This window comes from Pristis pectinata, chromosome 19 (genome assembly GCF_009764475.1).
Source record: "Pristis pectinata isolate sPriPec2 chromosome 19, sPriPec2.1.pri, whole genome shotgun sequence".
Taxonomy (NCBI): Eukaryota; Metazoa; Chordata; class Chondrichthyes; order Rhinopristiformes; family Pristidae; genus Pristis; species Pristis pectinata.
This window is the reverse complement of record NC_067423.1, coordinates 9,869,201-9,889,321: the sequence shown is the minus strand read 5'-3', so window position 1 is coordinate 9,889,321 and position 20,121 is coordinate 9,869,201. Positions and strand designations below refer to the sequence as shown.

The window sequence follows — 20,121 nt, the reverse complement described above, 5'->3', positions numbered from 1 at the left end:
TTAGAATCCAACACGAGGCAACACAAAACCGTGTTAGAATAGGTGACCAGATGCTCAGGAGCAAAATCAGGGAGGATAAAGCAGAGAGGAAAAGGAGGGAATTCCGGAGTTTGTGGCCTTTTGGCTGAAGACATGGCCACCATTGGTGGAGCCATTAAAACTTGTGCATGGTCAAAAAAGGCCAGAATATTTAGTGCAAATATTTTGGTGGGTTTTAGGCCTGGAGGGGATTGGAGAGACTGAGAGGGGTAGGGACCATACAGGGAGACACAAGAGGCTGCAGATCCGGGAATCTGGAGCAAAATTCAAAACGCTGGAGGAACTCAGCAGGTCAGGCAGCATCGTTTTGGGTCTCGACCCAAAACGTTGACTGACCATTTCCCTCCATAGATGCTGCCTGACCAGCTGAGTTTCTCCAGTATTTTGTTTTTTTGGACTACACAGGACTATTTCGGAAACAAATCCATATGAAACAAAAAAACCCTACCAGCAACAATGCATTATTTAGAGAGATTGAGATTGGCAACATTCAATCCATTGCTTATTGAACCGAACACCTTAATGGATTCATCAGTACTTATATCATGAAAACCACTGGTTTTAAAGTGTTTCTGACAGTAATGAAGCCTCAGGCCAAGAGCTCTTTATAGAATGTTACAGCAGAGAAAGAAGCCTATCGGATGCATCATGGCTTGGTACGGCAACTGCTCTGCCCAAAACCACAAGAAATTGCAGAGAGTTGTGAACACAGCTCAGTCTATCACGTAAAACCAGCCTCCCCTCCATTGACTCTGTCTACACTTCCTGCTGCCTCGGGAAGCCAGTCAACATAATCAAAGACCTCTCGTACCCCAGTCATTCTCTCTCCTTTCCCCTTCCATCGGACAGAAGATACAAAAGCCTGAAAGCATGTACCACCAGGCTCAAGGACAGCTTCTCTCCCACTGTTATAAGACTATTGAGTATGATAAGATGGACTCCTGACCTCACAATCTACCTCGTTATCATCTTGCACCTTATTGTCTACCAGCACTTTCTCTATAACTGTAACATTACATTCTGCATCCTGTTATTGCTTTCCTTTTGTACTACCTCGATGTACTTACTTATGGAATGATCTGTCTGGATGGCACGCATATAAAAGCTTTTCACTGCACCTTGGTACATGAGACAATAATAAACTTATCCTACTGAATCCAACCAGACCCATTTCTTTAAACTTTCCACCTGGTCCTGCAACTCCTTCCTATTCAATCTAATTAATGAGGCACACAAGATCCTTCAATGAGCCCTTCAACCATTCAGCTCTTGAACCAACCTGTACAACCCGAATCACTACCTCAATATAACAACCCTATGGCCATAGAACAAAGGACACTACAGCACAGTACAGGTCCTTCGGCCCACAATGTTGTGCCAACATTTTATCCTGCTCTAAGATCTATCTAACCCTTCCCTCCCACATAGCCCCCTATTTTTCTATCATTCATGTGTCTATCTAAGAGTCTCAAATGTCCCTAATGTATCTGCCCCCACAACCTCTGCAGGCAGTGTGTTCCATGCACCCACCACTCTCTGCGTAAAAAACTTACCCCTGACATCCCCCTTCTACCTTCCTCCAATCACCTTAAAATTACGTCCTCTCGTGTTAGCCATTGTTGCACCACTTTGCACTACAATACCAATAACCAACCAATACCAATAAACCAATACCAATGGTCTTTGTTCTAATTGTGTTCTTTCCTGTTTAGTTTATGGTTTTCTTGTGAACGTTGTGTATCTGATGCTACATGTCTGTGAAGCAAGTTCTTCATTGCACCTGTGCATACATGTACTTGTGCATATGACAATAAACTCGACTTTGACTGGGATCGTCCATTTGCTGCACTTGGCGAATGTAAACGCCACAATTCCAGCCCCGAACGCCCGAGAGAGGAGAGAGTTAGCGGACGAGCACTCACCCTCCTTCTGGCTGCCCGCGGCACTCTGTTGCTGGAGCAGGCTCTGACTGTACAATGTGGGCAGTGCAGCCGCTGCGTACTGCTGGATTCCTGAGTAGGCCTGAGTCAGGGCGTCCATGGTGCCAGCCGAACCGTTTGTCAAGCCAGTCGCTCCGAGTCCACCATTAAGCGCCGCCATACCTGAGAGCATTTGAGCAACTTTACATCAAACCAACAATAAAGAAAAAAAATTGCACTCACTCAATAGTTCCTTACAGAAAGGGCTACCCTCTTACATTCCCATGATAAGGCTTTCCACTGTTCCACTCTTGGTCATGCAACATGCTGGCAACATGCAACTGACTTGGGATTGTCATGGACTTGAGTGGCTGAGAGAGATGGATGGTTACCAACGTGCTCGGCACCAATCGCATTCCAGAGATGTTCACCCACACTCAACAGAAGCAAGTTAAGAGAGAGACTGAGCATGGACACCAATGTGTGAAATATGCTTGTGCAAAATTTATTGTGAAAAGGGATCTCGGGAAATAAGTTAATGTGTAAATCCAAAACAAGGATGAGCCATTTTCCATTAAGGTAACATTCCCTGCAGTTTAGAGCTCAGGGTTGCATCAAGTGATGATCAGGAATTATTTTGCTGATTTCCTAGATCACCTCCCTTCTATAAACAAACTGGAATTTGTTAAAAGGGAATAGTGTCACATCAAGTGGGTGCCCTACATTCAAGAAAAGGCAAGAGAATCCCCAATAAGAGGAGACCTGAGCATCTGACAGTAGCTTTGTTAAAGGCAAATTGTGGCTCAATAACTTGGTGGAATTTTTTTTGATAAATTAATAGAGAGGTTGAAAGGGGAAATGGGGTTCAGGTGGTATATATGGACTTCCAAAAGGCCACATAACAGATTTAGCATCAAGACTATAGAACTCTGGTTAGACCACACTTGGAGTATTGTGTTCAGTTCTGGTCGCCTCATTATAGGAAGGATGTGGAAGCTTTAGAAAGGGTGTAGAGGAGATTTACCAGGATGTTGCCTGGATTGGAGAGCATGTCTTATGAGGAGAGGTTGAGTCAGCTAGGGTTTTTCTCTTTGGAGAGGAGGAGGGGACTTTATAGAGGTGTACAAGATGATAAGAGGCATAGATCGAGTGGACAGTCAGAGACTTTTTCCCAGGGTGACAATGGCTAACACGAGGGGACATAATTTTAAGGTGATTGGAGGAAGGTATAAGGGGGATGTCAGGGGTAAGTTCTTTACACAGAGAATGGTGGGTGCGTGGAATGCACTGCCTGCAGAGGTTGTGGGGGCAGATTCATTAGGGACATTTAAGAGACTCTTAGACACATGAATGATAGAGAAATGAAGGGCTATGTGGGAACGAAGGGTTAGATAGAGCTTAGAGCAGGATAAAATGTTGGCACAACACTGTGGGCCGAAAGGCCTGTACTGTGCTGTAATGTTCTATGTAAGACTGAAGTCCAAGGAATAAAAGGGGCTGTGGCTGTATGGACAGGCAATTACCAAAGTAATGGGAAACAGAATGTGGTTGTGAAAGGCCGTCTTTCTGACTGGAGAGTGGAAATCCCAGAGTTGATACCAGAATCACTGCTTCTGGTATGTATGTACACAAGCATGCACGAGAAGTCCATCATTTCCAAATCTGCAGAGGACGCAGAACCTGGAGGTGCAGTGAACCGTGATAAGGATGGTAGACTCTGAGGACACGTGGACAGGCTGGTAGAATGGGTGGGGAGCAGCAGGTAAAGTTTAATGCTGAGAAATGGTTTGTGTTACATTTTGGCAGGAAGAATCAAATATAAACTGGGGAGCAAGATTCTAAATGGGGTACAAGAACTTTGCACAGTTGGCGGCACAGTGGCACAGCCAGTAGAGCTGTTGCCTCACAGCCCCAGCATCGCAGGTTCAATCCTGACCTCCAGCCCTGTCTGTGTGGAGTTTGTACATTTTCCCATGACCGCGTGAGTTTCCCCCAGGTGCTCCGGTTTCCTCCCACATCCCAAAGGTGTGTGGGTTGGTAGGTTAACTGGCCGCAGTGAAGTCCCCACAGTGTAAGACTGGTGGAGGAGGGTGGGGATGTTGATGGGAATATGGGGAAAGTAGGTTACAGGAGCCAGAAATAGACTCAATGGGCCAAATAATCTCCTCCTCTTGTGTTAGAAAATATGGAATTAGTTTGTTGAAAGTGGCAAGGCAGGTTGAGATTGTGGTTGGAAAAGCATCTGGGATCCTGGGCTCTATAATGAGAGGCACTGATTACAAGAGGAAGGAAGTCATGATGAATCTTTATAAAACACCACAGTTGGAGTATTGTCAGGTTCTGTGTGAAACACTTCAGGACAGACGTAGAGGCTTTGGCGAGGGTGTAGAAGAGATTGACCAAGATAATTCCAGGGGGCGAGGGACTTTAGTTATGTGGAATGACTGAAGAAGCTGTGGTTGTTCCCCTTGGAGTAGACCGGACTGTCAAAGATATTTAAAATCAGGAAGGGTTGAGACAATGTAGGTGGAGAGAAACTCCCTGTTGGCAGAGGGATCAAGAACTAAAGGACGTAAAATGAAGGCGATTGGCAAAAGAAGAAAAAGTGGTCTGAGGAAACAATTTTTTCTCCGTACACTGACTGGCTGGAGCGCCCTGCCAGATGGAGTCCTGGAGGCAGATTCCACTGTGGCATTCAAAAAGGAGTTGGGTCTCACAGGACCATGGGGAGAGGGTGGGAGAGAGGGACCAGCTAGTTTGTTGTTACGAAGAGCCAGTGTGGACTAGATGGGCCAAATTGCCCCTATAATTCTGTGACACTGGAAGCCAACAGATGGCCCTTTACCATTCTGCAGAGGAGGCTCACCAAGATGGAACATTTCAGTTACGAGAGACTGGGTCTGTTCTCCCTGGAGCGGAGGTGGTTAACAGGCATATAAAATTCTGAGGGGTACAGACAGGGCTGACTACAGGAAACTATTCCCATATCAGGCTAGATAAAACTAGAGGGCAAAGATTTAGGATTAGGGATAAGAGATTTAGAGGGGATCAACCAGAGAGTGGTGAGGACCTGGAATGCACTGTCTGAGAGGAAGCAAAATCACTAGCGGCATTTAAGGGTCGAGATGAGTACTTGAATCGCCTAGGCATAGAAGGCCAGGGGCGAAGTGCTGGAAGATAGGATTAGTACAGGTGGGTTGGCGTGGACATGGGTGGGCCAAAGGTACTGTATGACTGTTCAATCATCTGGTTCTTCTTCCTTCCTAAATACGGGAGGCACTTTGCGCCGATCAAGACAGCTTTGCAAGCAAGGACTCTGCCTATGCTCTTTAACTTTCTCTCAAGAGATTGGTTTAACTGGTGCCCTCAATGCCCAATGAGTCTCCTCACAGGGGGAAGTGTGGCTCCCACTTGACAGTGTCCCGGAAAATTTGACTGAAGTTCAGAGATCGGTAATTTAGCAGGCAAGGCCACAACGCTTCTGCAATGACAAAGAGCTAGAGTCCATCTTACGCAAGGAATAACAATAAGACACCACTTACAGTCCTTTAGGGTTAACAAGTTGAGAGTCAAAATGACACAAGAGTTAAGGATCCCTTTAAAAAAATGAGAATGCTTGAAAACATTGAGGTGAGTTTCTGAAATGGGTCTCCCTGAACAGTAGATGGCAGTGTGCACCACATTACCAACAGACTGATCCCCTTCCTTCAGGCCCTCCTCCCACCCCACCCGGCCCACCGCCACCGCCCCCCCATAGACCAGTCACCCCCACCCCATGTGTACTGTACCTGCCAGCGCATTAATGTTATTTAACCCAACCGTGGCTCCTGCCAGACCCTGGAGCGTTCCCAGGGAGGTCAAGGAATTCATGGCAGCACCAGTGCCGGAATTATTTGTTCCTGCTACTGGAGGTATGGAAGACACACATGGGAAAGAAGAAAAGAAACCATTACCACTGCACCTGGAGGAGAAAGGCTCATAAACAACCAATAATGAAAACCCAGGGGGTGGGGGAGCATCGGTCGGCAGTTCGTTGGGTGACTGGAGTTGCCCGCAGAGAGGATTGGGCGAGAAATCAGTGGACTTCGAGGGGAGGGGCGGAAGAATTGGTTTGCCAAAGGGTGGGGGCGATTGGCAAGGGACACAAGGAGGTTGGTACAAGCAAGGGGGGGAGAAAAAGAAATGTAGACCTGCCAAGGGACACATGGGGTAGAATCGATGAACAACAGGAGATCACCAAGTTCCATTTTGGTTTTCAGATACCAGCCCTACAGCTCTCCAAACAAGACCATTTTGACCCCAAGATGGAGGAGCAGAATTTCCTGGTTTGTGCTGCTCTTCGTGATTTCATTTGGACGCAAAACAGGTCGCAAATGAAATCCGTCCCTCCTCTTCCGCCACCCCACCCCCCCCCCAACTCCTTTCTGTGGTCACTCTTTCCTCTAAAACAAGAACGTTTTGTTGCAAGCTTCCTCTTTGCAACAGCAATGGGTTTCAGCTATCGAGCTGCTTCAACGCTGCAAAACAACCAAAGCCATTTCACAGGAGAATGAACACAAAAAAAAATAATCAGTTGGGGGCCCCCACATCGGAGAAAGAAGCAAAAGCTGGGTCGGATAGGTTGGTTCTAGAAGTTTCTTGGAGGAGGAGAGAGATGGAGAGGTTTAGAGAGGCAACTGCAGAGCTTAAGGACTTTGGCAGATGGAACAGGGTGGCCAATGATAGAACAGAAGAATTTGATTAGTTAATTCATACACAGCAAGACTATTACCTATTCACCATTAGTATTATAGTCTATTCTGCCAAGTCGGATTCTCTCCCCCGCCATCTCTCCCTATTCGCCAGCTTGGCTCCCAAATCCACTCCTTCAGTATAAAAATTTATAAAAATGTTGTAAAATCAAAATATATTAGTCGATCTCCCATGGTGCTGCAACACCTCCAGTGGTGGGAAGAGGCTACTACAGCAAGACAAGTTTACATAGGCAGTTTCCATTATGAATGTGCCCCCAAAAAAAAGCAGGCAAGAACTGATGACGTTGTAAATATATTTGCAAAGGAAGTCAAAGCTTGGTCTTCAGGTGACAGGGACAGGATGGTGGGTAGGATTGTCATGGTAAGCTCACACCATGCTTATTTTTCTATTAGAAAATCTGCACTCCTAACGGCAACTGGCTATGTAAGCATGCCGCATTCAAAGTGAATCACCCTACCAGTGACAGTGCGGTCTGTTTACACACACACATAGGTGCTGTGTGCCATTCTAAATGTTAACTGTGGAGTTCATGTTGGAAAGAATTTGAAGGCAGATGCTGTTTAATCTAAGGTAGATTATCCGTAAGTATATACTATTACAAAAATCAAAAATAATTTATAAAGTACATACCAGGCATCGACTGCTGATTGTTGTTGCCCCATTGCACTGCGGGAACAAACGTAAAAACATTCACGCACAGGCGCAGACCGCTTCTACCTTCTCTACTATATCATAATATTAAGTAACAAAATATCTGGAAAGTCAGAGTTGCAGCTCTGTGCGCTACATCAATGCAGCTTTCACAAATCCCGTTGCTGTACATCCTCAGGAGATCCACCTAGCTCCACAATAACATCCCAGCTGAGCTGTACCTTGCTGGTGTTATTCCATCAAATGCACCTGTAGGACAACAAACACCTTCCGCTTTTGCCTGAGGTGCTGTCTTTCTGCACTCCATACACCCCAAGAAACTCCTCACTTAAAGCCAACACAATTGTGCACTCAATGATAAGGATACAGAAACATGCCTGGAAGTCGGAACCCCTGGCTGATTATAATTCAAGCAATGCTTAGTTGCTAACACTCCCACGCTAAAATCAAACAACTGTGGGTTTGAGCCTTACTTTTGGCTTGGCAAATAATACCAGTGGTGCCTCAGTGTCATACTAAGGAGGGCTACATATCTACAGCTACCGTCCTTAAGATAAATTCAGGAATTCAGGCATTGGTGAATATTAAAGATACTTTTTGAAGAAGAGCTAGTGTGCTCCTAGTCTCCTGGCCAACACAAACAGGAAACTGATTTTCTTTGTTGTCTGGTGGAAATTTGTATGTGAAAAGCGGCTGTGGTGTTTGACCATTCCACCTTCAAGTGACCTTTCTTTAAAGCAAAATAATACTCTAAATAAATGCAAGCTTCTTCCAATTCCTAGATTACCATTTCCCCACTGACAGCTCTTTGATATCATTTATTTGATTGTAAGACAATAAGTCTAAGCTGGAACTTTGCTGATCTATAAAACTCTGTAATACACAGTGCAATTCTGTCTTGACCAATGACATACTTCTAACTTTGAGTCATAGAGTCATACAGCATGGAAACAGGCCCTTCGGCCCAACTGGTCCATGCAGACCAAGATTCCATTCTAAGCGAGTCCCATTTGGCCCATAGCCCTCTAAACCTTTCCTATCCATGTACCTGTCCGAGTATCTTTTAAATGTTGTCAATGGACCTGCCTCAACCACGTCCTCTGGCAGCTCGTTCCATATACTGACCACCCTCTGGGTGAAAAGTTGCCCCTTAGGTTCCTACTAAATCTCTCCCCTCTCACCTCTGGTTCTTGATTCCCCAACCCTCAGGAAAAGACTGTGCATTCACCCTCTCTATGCCCCTCGTGATTTTATACACCTCTATAAGATCACCTCTCAATTTCTCCAATCCTATTGTTGCACAACATCAAAGGAAGCTCCTACATTCCAATGTGCAGACTAACAAGGTGAATGCCGCCAACAGTTCTGCTTCTGGATGCGTTTGGGTGATTACTGTTGGAAAACTTGTGGGATGTTCGGTGTGAATCGTAATGTGCCAATGATTGGGTGTTTAGCATGCATATACCCTTGGGCCCAAGCCATGCACATCAGTGAGCCCAGAAGAGAGGGTAGCCAGGAAAAAAGCAGAAAAGTAAACCTCCCAATAATTAAATCAATATTGAATTCAACAGCATCCATCAGGATGCAGACTGCCAAAGGAAAATTCGACCCCACCAAAACTTGTATTCATATAACAGATTTAACACAGTAAAATGCCTCAAGGATTGTCAACCAAATCTTCCACACAGTCATATATGGAATATTACAGCACAGGTAACCAGAGATTGGTCAGAGACAGGCAACTACTGGGAGTGGAAGTGGGTCATCTTTCCCTCTGAGCCTGCTCCACCATTCATCAAGGTCATTTTTCTGCACTATCCCCATATTCCTCAATCCCTTTAACATCCAGAAAGCTATTGATCTCCATTTTGAAGGAACACAATGACTGAGCCTCCACAAGCCTCCATAATTCCAAAGATTTATCATCCTCTGAGTGAAGAAATTACTCCTTACCTTTGCCCGAAAAGGCCTAGCTCTTACTCTGAGGCGGTGAGCCTGAGTTTTAGACTCCTCAAACCTCCTCCCTGCCTCCAGCCTAAAAGAATGTTGTAACTTTCAGTGGGATCACCCCTTATTCTGCTAAACTGGAACATACAGACCTGGTCATGAGAAACATCTTAAACAAGTGGACAGATGGAGAGATTATGCGAAGGAATTGCAGAGTTTTGGACTCAGCAGAAGGCCTGGCCACCAACAACAGCACAAAGGAGATCAAGGAATAACATGTGACCCGAATATGAGGAATGCAGAGCTCCGAGTCCAAGGGTCAGAACTCAATCAGTGCGAAAACAAGCCTTGCAGTCCACTAATGGCAACACACAAAGCACTGGAGGAACTCAGCACGTCAGGCAGGATCTGCGGAGGGAAATGGACAGTCGACATTTCGGGTCGGGACCCTTCGTCAAGACTGGATTCAGGCCACTAAGTCTGCGTCACCCATCATTAAACCGCTCCCATTGTATTCTCCACAGATTCTGATCTGTTGGCCCCAGCTTCCACCACTTACTTTATTAGGGTCAATTTACCCATCCATCCACATAATGGGCTGGAGACAGTGACAGTGACAGGGGAGGGAGTAAAAATAAAGCTTCAGTAAATACGAGGTGAAGCAGGACAATGCATCATGCTGTCAGACAGCTGATCCAACTGGGAGCCCGAAACAAACCTGTGTTACATCCAGCGCTGTGAGTGCTGTCTCCTGTTCTTATCAGATGACAGCAGACATCTTACTGATCAATAATACTGAATGGAGCCAGAGTCGTTAGTTGTGCAGCATGGTAAAATCTACTGACAGTGACACAATGGAGAGATGTTTTGTGGAAGGACACTGTCTTCACAGACAATAATTCAGGAGAGTTAGATGGCCTCAGGGGCCTATACTTCCACTTCTTGTGTTTTAAAGAGCTCCCCAGTGAGCTTCCCATTGAACAGTGATAGGGCTGATGTTTCAGAACGAACACTGCCCCTCAATTTGTACTGAAAGTTCATTACACCTGAAGTCAATGGAAATAAATTCCAGCAAAAGTATTCAATGCACCGATGGTATTACACTGCACATTTAACTCGGGGAGAATTCCCCCCCCCCCCCCCCGCCTCCCTGTTGAAAGCGAGATATTTGTTGCTCTCTCCACCAGTCTCCCATCCCATTCTGTCCTGCATCTCGAAGGAAAGTGTCAGCACTCAACAATTTCCAAACCTCTTAAGCCTCGGCTGCCACCAATCAACCCACAGCCACGTTGACAAAGAAGCCATTCACAACACTTGTGGGGAAATGGGGGAAGGAGCGGGAGGGGGAGGAGGGAGTGGAGGGAACAGTTAATTGACGTGGGAGCTAACGGAAGGCTTGCTGGTTCTGGGCAGAGGGCTAGCAACGAACCATCTAAACATTTGCCCTCAGAAGGGATGCCACATACATCATGTTGTACACAGACCCGAGCTTGTAAAATGAACCAGTGAAAATTGTTTAGATTTATTGATAATTAGTTGGCAAAGACAGTGATTGGGAAACAATGGGTAAGGGTCAGAGGAAACTTCCAGTCAAAACTTCTCACGTTTCGAATTTCTTCTGCTTCCCCGCCCCCCCCCCCCCTCATTGTAACCACAGTCTCTGAGAGCAAAGCATAAATGAAATTACAAGACTACAATTTTGCTCAACAAATTTCTCTCTTTGACAATCAATCATATGATATGGAAAATCTGTAGATTTCCTAAGGCACTGCTTGCCGGGTGGTTAATCACAACACCAGTGTGGATGGGGACAATTATTCCAGGGAGGAAATGATGCTTGCAGCCTGTGGGTGATTGAAATCAATGGAAATGAAGATCAGGAAGGTTCTACACAGGGCGAGAGATGGGTTCCTTGATGGCTTTGAACTAATCATAGAATCATAGAACAGTACAGCACAATACAGGCCCTTAGGCCCACAATGTTGTGCTGACCTTCAAACCTGGCCTAAGACTATCTAACCCCTTCCTCCACATATCCCTCTATTTTAAATTCCTCCATATGCTTATCTAGTAACCTCTTGAATTTGGCCAATGTACCTGCCTCCACCACCACCCCAGGCAGCGCATTCCATGCCCCAACCACTGTCTGGGTAAAATACCTTCCTCTGATATCTCCCTTGAACTTCTCACCCATTACTTAAAAGCCATGCCCTCTTGTATTGAGCATTGGTGCCCTGGGAAAGAGGCACTGACTGTCTACTCTATCTGTTCCTCTTAATATTTTGTACACCTCTACCACGTCTCCTCTCATCCTCCTTGTTTCCAAAGAGTAAAGCCCTAGCTTGATCATGATATCTCTCAACTTGGAAAGGAAGAAAACTAAGCCAGATCAGCCACATCTAATAACTCGGGAGCATGCATGTGTCAACACCGGGTCAGGGTAGGGATAGACTCAAATAGGTCTTGTGATATCTAGAGTTCCAGCCGGGTAGGACAGGTAGCTGAAGTCCCACCACCACATTCAACAACAGCTACTTAGAACATAGAACAATTACAGCACAATTCAGGCCCTTCAGCCCACAAAGCTGTGCCGAACATGTCCCTACCCTAGAAATTACTAGGCTTACCCATAGCCCTCTATTTTACTCAGCTCCATGTACCTATCTAACAGTCTCTTGAAAGACCCTATCGTATCAGCCTCCACCACCGTTTCCGGCAGCCCATTCCACGCACTCACCACTCTCTGAGTAAAAAAACTTACCCCTGACATCTCCTCTATATCTACTCCCCAGCACCTTAAACCTATGTCCTCTTGTGGCCACCATTTCAGCCCTGGGGAAAAGCCTCTGACTATCTACCCTACCAATACCTCTCATCATCTTATACACCTCAATCAGATCCCCCCTCATTCTCCGTCTCTTCAAGGAGAAAAGGCCGAGTTCCCTCAGCCTGCTTTCATAAGGCCTGTTCCGCATTCCAGGCAGCATCTACTTCTCTTCAACCATTCGGTTCTTGAACCAACCTGCACAACTCTAATCACTACCTCAGTATAGTAACGCCATGACCACTTTGCACTACAATGGACTTTTTTTTTGTTCTACTTGTTTAATTTATGTTTTTCTTGTGAATGTTGTATCTCTGACGCTCTGTGCCTGTGATGCTGCTGCAAGTTTTTCATTGCACCTGTGCACACACGTACTTGTGCATTAGACAATCAACTTGACATTGACTTTAGGGCCCTTGCAGAAGCACCTCCTTAGTGCGATTCACAATGGTTGTGCATTTGTGTCAGGAATAGGGAAGAGAAACTAATCTGAAGGATTAAATTTAATGACGTTTAAGATTTGATTTGGTGCCCCCTGCTTAAATTCTGATTTCTCCTGGCTTATCAGCAATCAAAATGTAGAGTGCACAAGCTCTGTGACTCACTCCAGACTACGCATAAAACTGGATTCACCTTCTAAAGGCCTCAAGCCAGCTCTCAGGCTGGAGGATCACGAAATGACAGAGCACTATTGCTCCATCATTGACCAAAGCTTAAATTGCATAATACCACTGTTTAAAACAAAATGCAATCACAGAGAAAATGAATAGTTGGAACCACTGCAATTTCTGCCGAGCTGATTTTTGAGCCGTTTCCCTGCCACTCTGGTTGAGGCTCTTTCTCTATCTCCTGGGTCTCTGTATGAAGCACCATCATTTGTAGCCATTAATCTTTGATGCAGTCTCTGATATAGTAGACAGGGTGGTTAGGAAGGCTTATGGAACGCTTGCATTTATTAATCGGGGTATGGAGTACAGGAATCAAGAAGTTATGACGCATCTCTATAGAACTCTGGTTAGGCCGCATTTAGAGTATTGCGTGCAGTTCTGGTCACCTCACTATAGGAAGGATGTCGAGGCTTTAGAGAGGGTGCAGAGGAGGTTTACTAGGATTAGAGGGCATGTGCTATCAGGAGAGGCTGGACAAACTTGGGCTCTTTTCTCTGGAGCGGCGGAGGCTGAGGGGTGATCTGTTGGAAGTGTATAAAATTATGAGGGGCATAGATCGGGTGGACAAGCAATATCTTTTTCCCATTATTGAGTGATCCAATACCAGAGGGCATGCATTTAACGTGAGGGAGGGGAGGTTCAGAAGAGACGTGAGGGGTATGTTATTTTACTGAGAGAGTGGTGGATGCCTGGAATGCGTTGCCTGATAGGGTGGTGGAGGCAAATTCATTGGGGGCTTTTAAGAGGGGCTTGGATGAGCACATGAATGAGAGGAAAATAGAGGGATATGGGCATTCTGTAGTAGGAGGGAATAGCTATGTCAGCACAACATCGTGGGCCGAAAGGCCTGTTCTGTTCTGTACTGTTCTATGTTCTATAAGTGTTGAGAGGAGGGATGGGGAGGGAGTAATTCATTGACTTTAGCCTCTATGACATGGCAGTGGGTGGGAAGGAGAGGTTACTTGGCAGTTTATCAAGACTGTTAGGCATCACTGAGACAATTTTGAAAAGATATTTTATAATTTAAGAGAAAGGGGATTCTTCAGTACAATGCAACACAAGAGTATGTCTTTGAGCATGTTCACATTGAGGACAATGACAACATTACTGTACTATTAATATTGCTTCAATGCATTTATAGGGCAATGTACCTAATTTTCCTATGCTGGCTGGAAGCATTTTACATGCAGTGAGTGCCCAGCCAATTAAGATCTGGAAATGGACTGCCCAAAAGGCTGCAGAGAGAAAGTGCAATGGCACCTTTCAAGAGAAAAAAAGAGGCTGGGTATTCTTGAAAAGGAAACAGACTTAGGGACAAAGGGAAGAACGGGTTGGTGGGGCAGTGGGGTGGGAAAACAGTGGGATTAAATGGTAACTCTTTCAAAGAACTGGTATACTCATGATGGAATGAATGGCCTCTATTTGTGCTGCAAGAATCTGTTGCTGAGAAATTAGATTTGGTGTGCTAAATATTGGGCTCAAACACCCTACTGGGGACCCAAAAAATGGAGAAAAAAAAATGAATTTCAAAAAAAATTATTGAAATTTATCTTGAAATTTAATTTGTTGGGGTGTTTTCCTTGACTTTGGTAAACTAAAACTCAACCTGAATGATTCTCAACACCAACTGCCTGTGGGTATCACAATTAACACGTGATTACCTCCAGGGAGTGTCACAACCTGAAAGGAAACTCTCCAAGCAGCCTCAGCAACTGCGTAAAAGGCTTAAGGCTTTTCCTGCAAATACCACCCCATACCCCAATTATCCCATCACTGCTCACTTTTTCCCTTCTCCAAAATACGGCAGTGGGATGGGCATGCGTCTTCAAGGAGTCTGGGCACACTTTCCACAAGATCACACCCACACATCTATTCCGCTGCTCCAAGGGGCCCCGGGACACCGCTGGATGGATCATTATGCAGGTGGATTGGGGCAAAGTGAAAAGATCCCGCTGGCTCCCAGCCACAATGTGGGAGCAGAACATTGATGTCCCAAAGGGGATGCTTCAATTCACTCGTGTTTGGTGTGGGATTTCTTCCTTGTTCAACAGCAAGTGAAAAAAAATGCAGGCCATGGGTTACACATTTTTGTACCAGTTTCAATCACCAGTGGAGTATTCAGTGCTGTACATTTTAATTGCATCATCACACATGCAAGTGACAAGGAGAAAATGACTCCCATGCCAAGGTAAACTGTACACAGAAATGTCTGGTCCAATTGCTTGACGGGGGAACTTCAACCAGATGTGGGCACAACTGTGTTAAAGCAGACACAAAATGTTTTTCATTGGTATTTTGGATGCAAATGGATCCAATTTCTAGGCAAATTATTCTATACTTAATTAACAACTTCTTTAAAACAAGATGATTTCCATCTGCTGGAAGGCAAATGAGCAAAAGCAACTTGGATCAGTAAGTAAAACATTTTTATATATGAGGGAAATCCAATGTTGTTATAGCCCCAAACCACATCTCTCAGAAACATCCAAAAGCTCTCTTACACCCACAATGGATTACTTGCCAACGGAGTACTTGCTCCAACATGCCAGAGAGTTGCGCTTTCAACGTGAATTAAGATCAAAGATCTTAACCTGTATTATGATGTCCCCAGTGACTTGGTGATGACAGTACAGAGGCACCAGGCTCAATGACGTGCCAGTTGTTCCCAACATGGCTGGGTGACATGCAGGAAAAATACGGCAGTTTGCAAACAGGAACAGGCCACAACAAGAAGATGAATGTTTTTTGGTAGTGATTATCCCCATGGTCACCCCAGTTTCATGCTATCAGAGACATCTCCCCACTTCCCTGCAGCTTAACAAGATTCTTTTGTCTCCTTCTCCATTCTGATGAAGGGTCTTTGACCCAAAACGCTCGCTCTGCTTCTCTTCCCACAGATGCGACCTGACCTGCTGAGCATTTCCAGCAGCTTGCGTTTTTAATTTGGCAGTGTCACTGTAGGTGGGAATGTCGACCCAGCATACCAAGGGAAGTGTCTACTTTTGACTAGTACTCAATAATCAACCCACGAAAATCAAAAACCTGCTGGAAATTTGAAACAAAAGCAGAAAATGCAAGAAACATTCATCAGGTCAGGCAACATCCGTGGAGAGAGAAAAAAACGAGAATTAACGTTTCAGGTTGTAGACACCTGAAACACGAACTCTGTTTCCCATTCCCCTGATGCCACCTAACATTGAGTGTTTCCAGCGTTCTATGGTATTATTTCAATGATCATCACACGCCTTAGTTTAAAGGTTCGTCTGAAATACAGCACATCCTACAGTGTACACTCCCTTGTGCCACACTGGTTTACCTCAATTACGACCTCAAGTTCTACAGTGAGACTTGACCTTGCGTGCATCTGATGGATGAGAGTGTGTTCGCAGCTAAGCCAAGCTGAAATGAGTAGGTGAGTGCAGAGAAGTGCTTCCTATTATTTAATGTAAAGGTGCATTTTTAACCATAAATATTACAATGATTTGTGGGACCATCTTACTGTGATGTTAGGTGAGCTGTGTGCTTGAATTGGATACAGAGTGACCTGCGGAAGAAATACCACCCATCCCAGAAGCTTAAAAGCACAGAAGGGTGGTACTAGCTCCCCAGCCTCACCAGGAAACATGCTGTCTTTTACATAATTGAAATATTCACATGAGACACAAATGAATGTGACTATAAGGTTAGCTCAGCGTCAAACAGCGCGGAACAGGCCCTTCGGCCCACCTTGTCTATGCCGCCCTTGCACCGCTCTACACTAATCCCATTTACCCGCATCGATCTGTGCTTCACCCCGTCGTGTCCGCACACTGCCCACTCCACTTCCAGTCTCCCTGCTTCACCCTGCGGCTGATGACTGTTGCGAATTCCCTGCCCAGTTGCCCCCTTGCTCCGTCTATCCCTGCCCCTGGTTCACCCGACACGGTCCGCCAGGTCACCGCCCTTTCACGTCCGCCTCAGCCACACCCTTCCCTTCTCCCTGTCAGGTCCGCCGGAGCTCCAGCCTGCCTTCTCACTTTCACGTCCGCCTAAGCCACACGCCTACTTTCTCACTTTCACGTCCGCCTAAGCCACAAACCTGCCGTCTTCCTTTCAGGTCCGCCTCAGGCGCAACCTGCCTTCCCACTTTCACGTCCGCCGGAGCTCCAGCCTGCCGTCTTCCTTTCACGTCCGCCTGAGATCCACCCTACCCGGTCCGCTCCCAGTTTCCACTCCGGACCATCCTGCTCCCTGAAAAGCACTCTGATGCTGGAGGGACTCAGCAGGCCGGGCAGCATCCGTGGAGAGAAGCAGGCGGTCAACTTTTTGGGTCAGGACCCTTCTTCGGGACTGAAGATAGGAAAAGGGGAAGCCCAATACATCGGGCTTCTATATATCCCTACTATATACTGGGCTTCCCCTTTTCCCTATCTCCAGTCCCGAAGAAGGGTCCTGACCCGAAACGTTGACCGCCTGCTTCTCTCCACGGATGCTGCCCGGCCTGCTGAGTTCCTCCAGCATCAGAGTGCTTTTCATTGGATTCCAGCATCTGCAGTCCTGCAGAAGGTGAAGAGGTGCGGCATCCAGTCATCCTGCTCCGCTGCCTCCTCACCCCGCACCTCCTCACCTTTCGCGCTCCACTTCCATCCGCCCTGCCCTCCCTGCGGCCGATCACCGGCTCGGTTTTGCCCCCTCCCGCCGTCCACCCCTGCTCCGGGTTCACCCTACGCGGTCCGCTCGGCCACCACCCTTTCACGTCCGCTTGAGCTCCATTGAGCCGTCTTCCCCTCAGGTCCGCTCGACCTCTTCCTTTCAGGTCCGCCTGACTTTCACCCTGCCCGGTCCGCGTCTATTTCCACTCGGGAGCATCCTGCTGCCTCTGCGCCGCCCGCCCGCTACCTCGGCGCCCTCCAAGTCCACCCTCGCTTCGCTCTGTCTTCTCGGGCTGTTCGTGCTTCCCCATCTACCGGGTCCGCTGGCCCACCACCCCGCATCTCTTCACCTTCTGCCGTCCACTTCCAGTCACCCTGCGGCTGACTACTGTTGATCAATCCTTGCTTAGTTGACCCCTCCCTACCTAGTTCATTGCTTCCCACCTACCTGCTCCGCTGGCACATCACCCCACAATCTGCTCATCGCCCTGTCTCATCAGCTGCTTGGCCCAGTCGCAGTACAAAGGGTGAAATAAAGTTGGGTCCAATCTTAGCCCACTTTACATGCAAATTACATTCCTCAAATCCGACATTAAAGTCTCATTCAATGTTTTTATCTGAAATTATCTTCTCAGAAACAACCCCTTAGTTGCACCAGTTTATCGACAAATGGCTACTTTTGGACTAGATTCGGAACACAACACAAATAAACAGAAAAACATCACTGGCAGCCAAAAGTGCTTAAACGGACCTGTGAACTGACAGTCCAGGAATGAATCTAACAGAGGCTCCAAGACTAAACCTGCACCGCTTGCTCTAACATGCTGCAGAGTTGAGCTCTCAACGTGAATTAAAACCAAAGATCTTAACCAGTATTAACAACAATGTCCCCGCTGACTTGGTGATGACAGCACAGAGGTGAGAGCATGCAGCAGGCTCCGTGGATGTGGCAATTGTTCCCAACTTGGCTGGAGACAGTGGTCTCACACTGAAAGGAAAATCCCAGCCAGAGTTCCCAGTGCTGATAGGCCTCAAGCAATTGAAAACGCAGGAACACTTAGTTGGTGCCTTTCCCTTCTAGAATGACATGAATAACCTCTTGTCCTTTCATCATTCACAAGCTATTGGGCTGACAATGAAGGTTCAAAATGGTCGAGAGATGGCAATGTTAATACCACAGGAAGCAGGTTGTCCAAATGGTCTGATTGGAGGCGTGGAGATGGGGCAGGGAAATAGTTCATGGGGTTGGCTGGTTGGAGGAAATTCTTCTGCTCCTGGTGAGAAGTTGGCCACGGCATTGTAAACATCCCTCAGAGAGAACAAATGAGGCTTAGTTTAAGTGCTTCAGCCAATAGAGAGTGCTTTTGACAGTGCAGCCTGTGCCCCAGTACTACACTGGATTTGGTGTTTAGGGCTTTGAAACACAGCACTACTGCATCTGACTCAAGGGTTAACAGTGAGTGTGCAGCCTTCTGTACCGACGACAGACTTTCTTCTGGCCGTCTGCATGGAGATGTCGAAAATGACACTACTGGGACTGGTACTGAGCAGAGAGCCTCTCCTTGGTACTTTCTAAAAGAAGTGATGCATTAGAACAGCTGGACGACAAGAATTAGCACTTACTTTTGTTAAACCCCACATGTCATTATGGATAAGGCTTTATGCCAGTCAATCTAAGATGATCACAAAGTCAGTTTAAAAAAACAAAGCCAAACCATACTCTGCACTGGAAAATTCAGACAGTTCACACAGGGTACAATGAAATTTACAAGCAACTGATATTCCACACGTGTGAAACATGAAGCTGCAGTTTTATCAAATCGCACTCAACCAAAATATTCCACTGGCCAATGGAGGCACAAGTGACTGCAGATGCTGAAATCTGGAACAACAAACAATCTGCTGGAGGAGCTCAGTGGGTCGAGCAGCATCTTTGGGGGCGGGAGGGGGGAGGGGGAGGGGGGGGCGAAGGAATCGGTGTTTCGGATCAAAACCCTGCATCAGGATTGAGAGTGGAGAGGGGGCATGGAGTGAACCAGCCATCTCCCCTCTCCACTCAGTCCTGATGCAGGGTTTCGATCCAAAATGTTGACGATTCCTTTCCTCCCAGAGATGCTGCTCGACCCGCTGAGTTCCCCCAGCAGATTGTCTGTTGCTCCACTAGCCAATGACCTGCTCACACGCACAGACTGATTTAAACTAATGATTCAGCACAGCTGTATAACTTCCATTTATATATGAACCTTGATGAAGCACGGGATCCCAAGGAGTATTGCCACACAAAATTTGATACCAAGCCATATTATTAGATATTAGACTGTAAGTTGGACATAGGTAGGTTTTAAGTGGTATCTTAAAAGAGAGTGGGGAAGTGACATCTAGAGAGGGAATTCCAAGTTCAGGTCTTTGGCACCTATTGTGGAGCAATTAAATTCAAGAATGCTCAAGGGGTCTGCCTTGGTGGAGCAGTTACCTCTGAAGGCTGTAGAGGTGGTGAAGATTGCAAAGACAGGGAGGAGGCGAAGCTGGGCGAGGGGGTGAGGGGCATTTGAAAATTAGAGTAAGAATTTTAAAATCTAGCAGTGTCAACAAATACAGAGATTATGAGTGAACAGGTCTTGGCAATGGGTTAGGACAGAGGCAGAGAATTTTGGAGGAAAGGGCCTTCTGTTTAAGGCAGAGATGAC

General features: G+C 46.4%; 1 protein-coding gene across 15 annotated transcripts in view; it reads right to left on the bottom strand.

The window, feature by feature from the left end:
• The window catches only part of celf2 (cugbp, Elav-like family member 2), a 633,618-nt gene that overhangs the window by 14,135 nt on the left and 599,362 nt on the right, over positions 1-20,121 (bottom strand). For 10 of the 15 annotated variants that reach the window (XM_052034302.1, XM_052034293.1, XM_052034298.1 and 7 more), the window contains 3 exons: positions 7,344-7,379; positions 5,747-5,863; positions 1,962-2,141 (listed from right to left, as the gene is read on the bottom strand). In XM_052034302.1, the coding sequence (XP_051890262.1) occupies positions 1,962-2,141; positions 5,747-5,863; positions 7,344-7,379 (333 nt within the window). The remainder of the gene's footprint in view (positions 1-1,961; positions 2,142-5,746; positions 5,864-7,343; positions 7,380-20,121) is intronic. The other 5 variants (XM_052034296.1, XM_052034306.1, XM_052034297.1 and 2 more) reach the window with 3 other exon arrangements.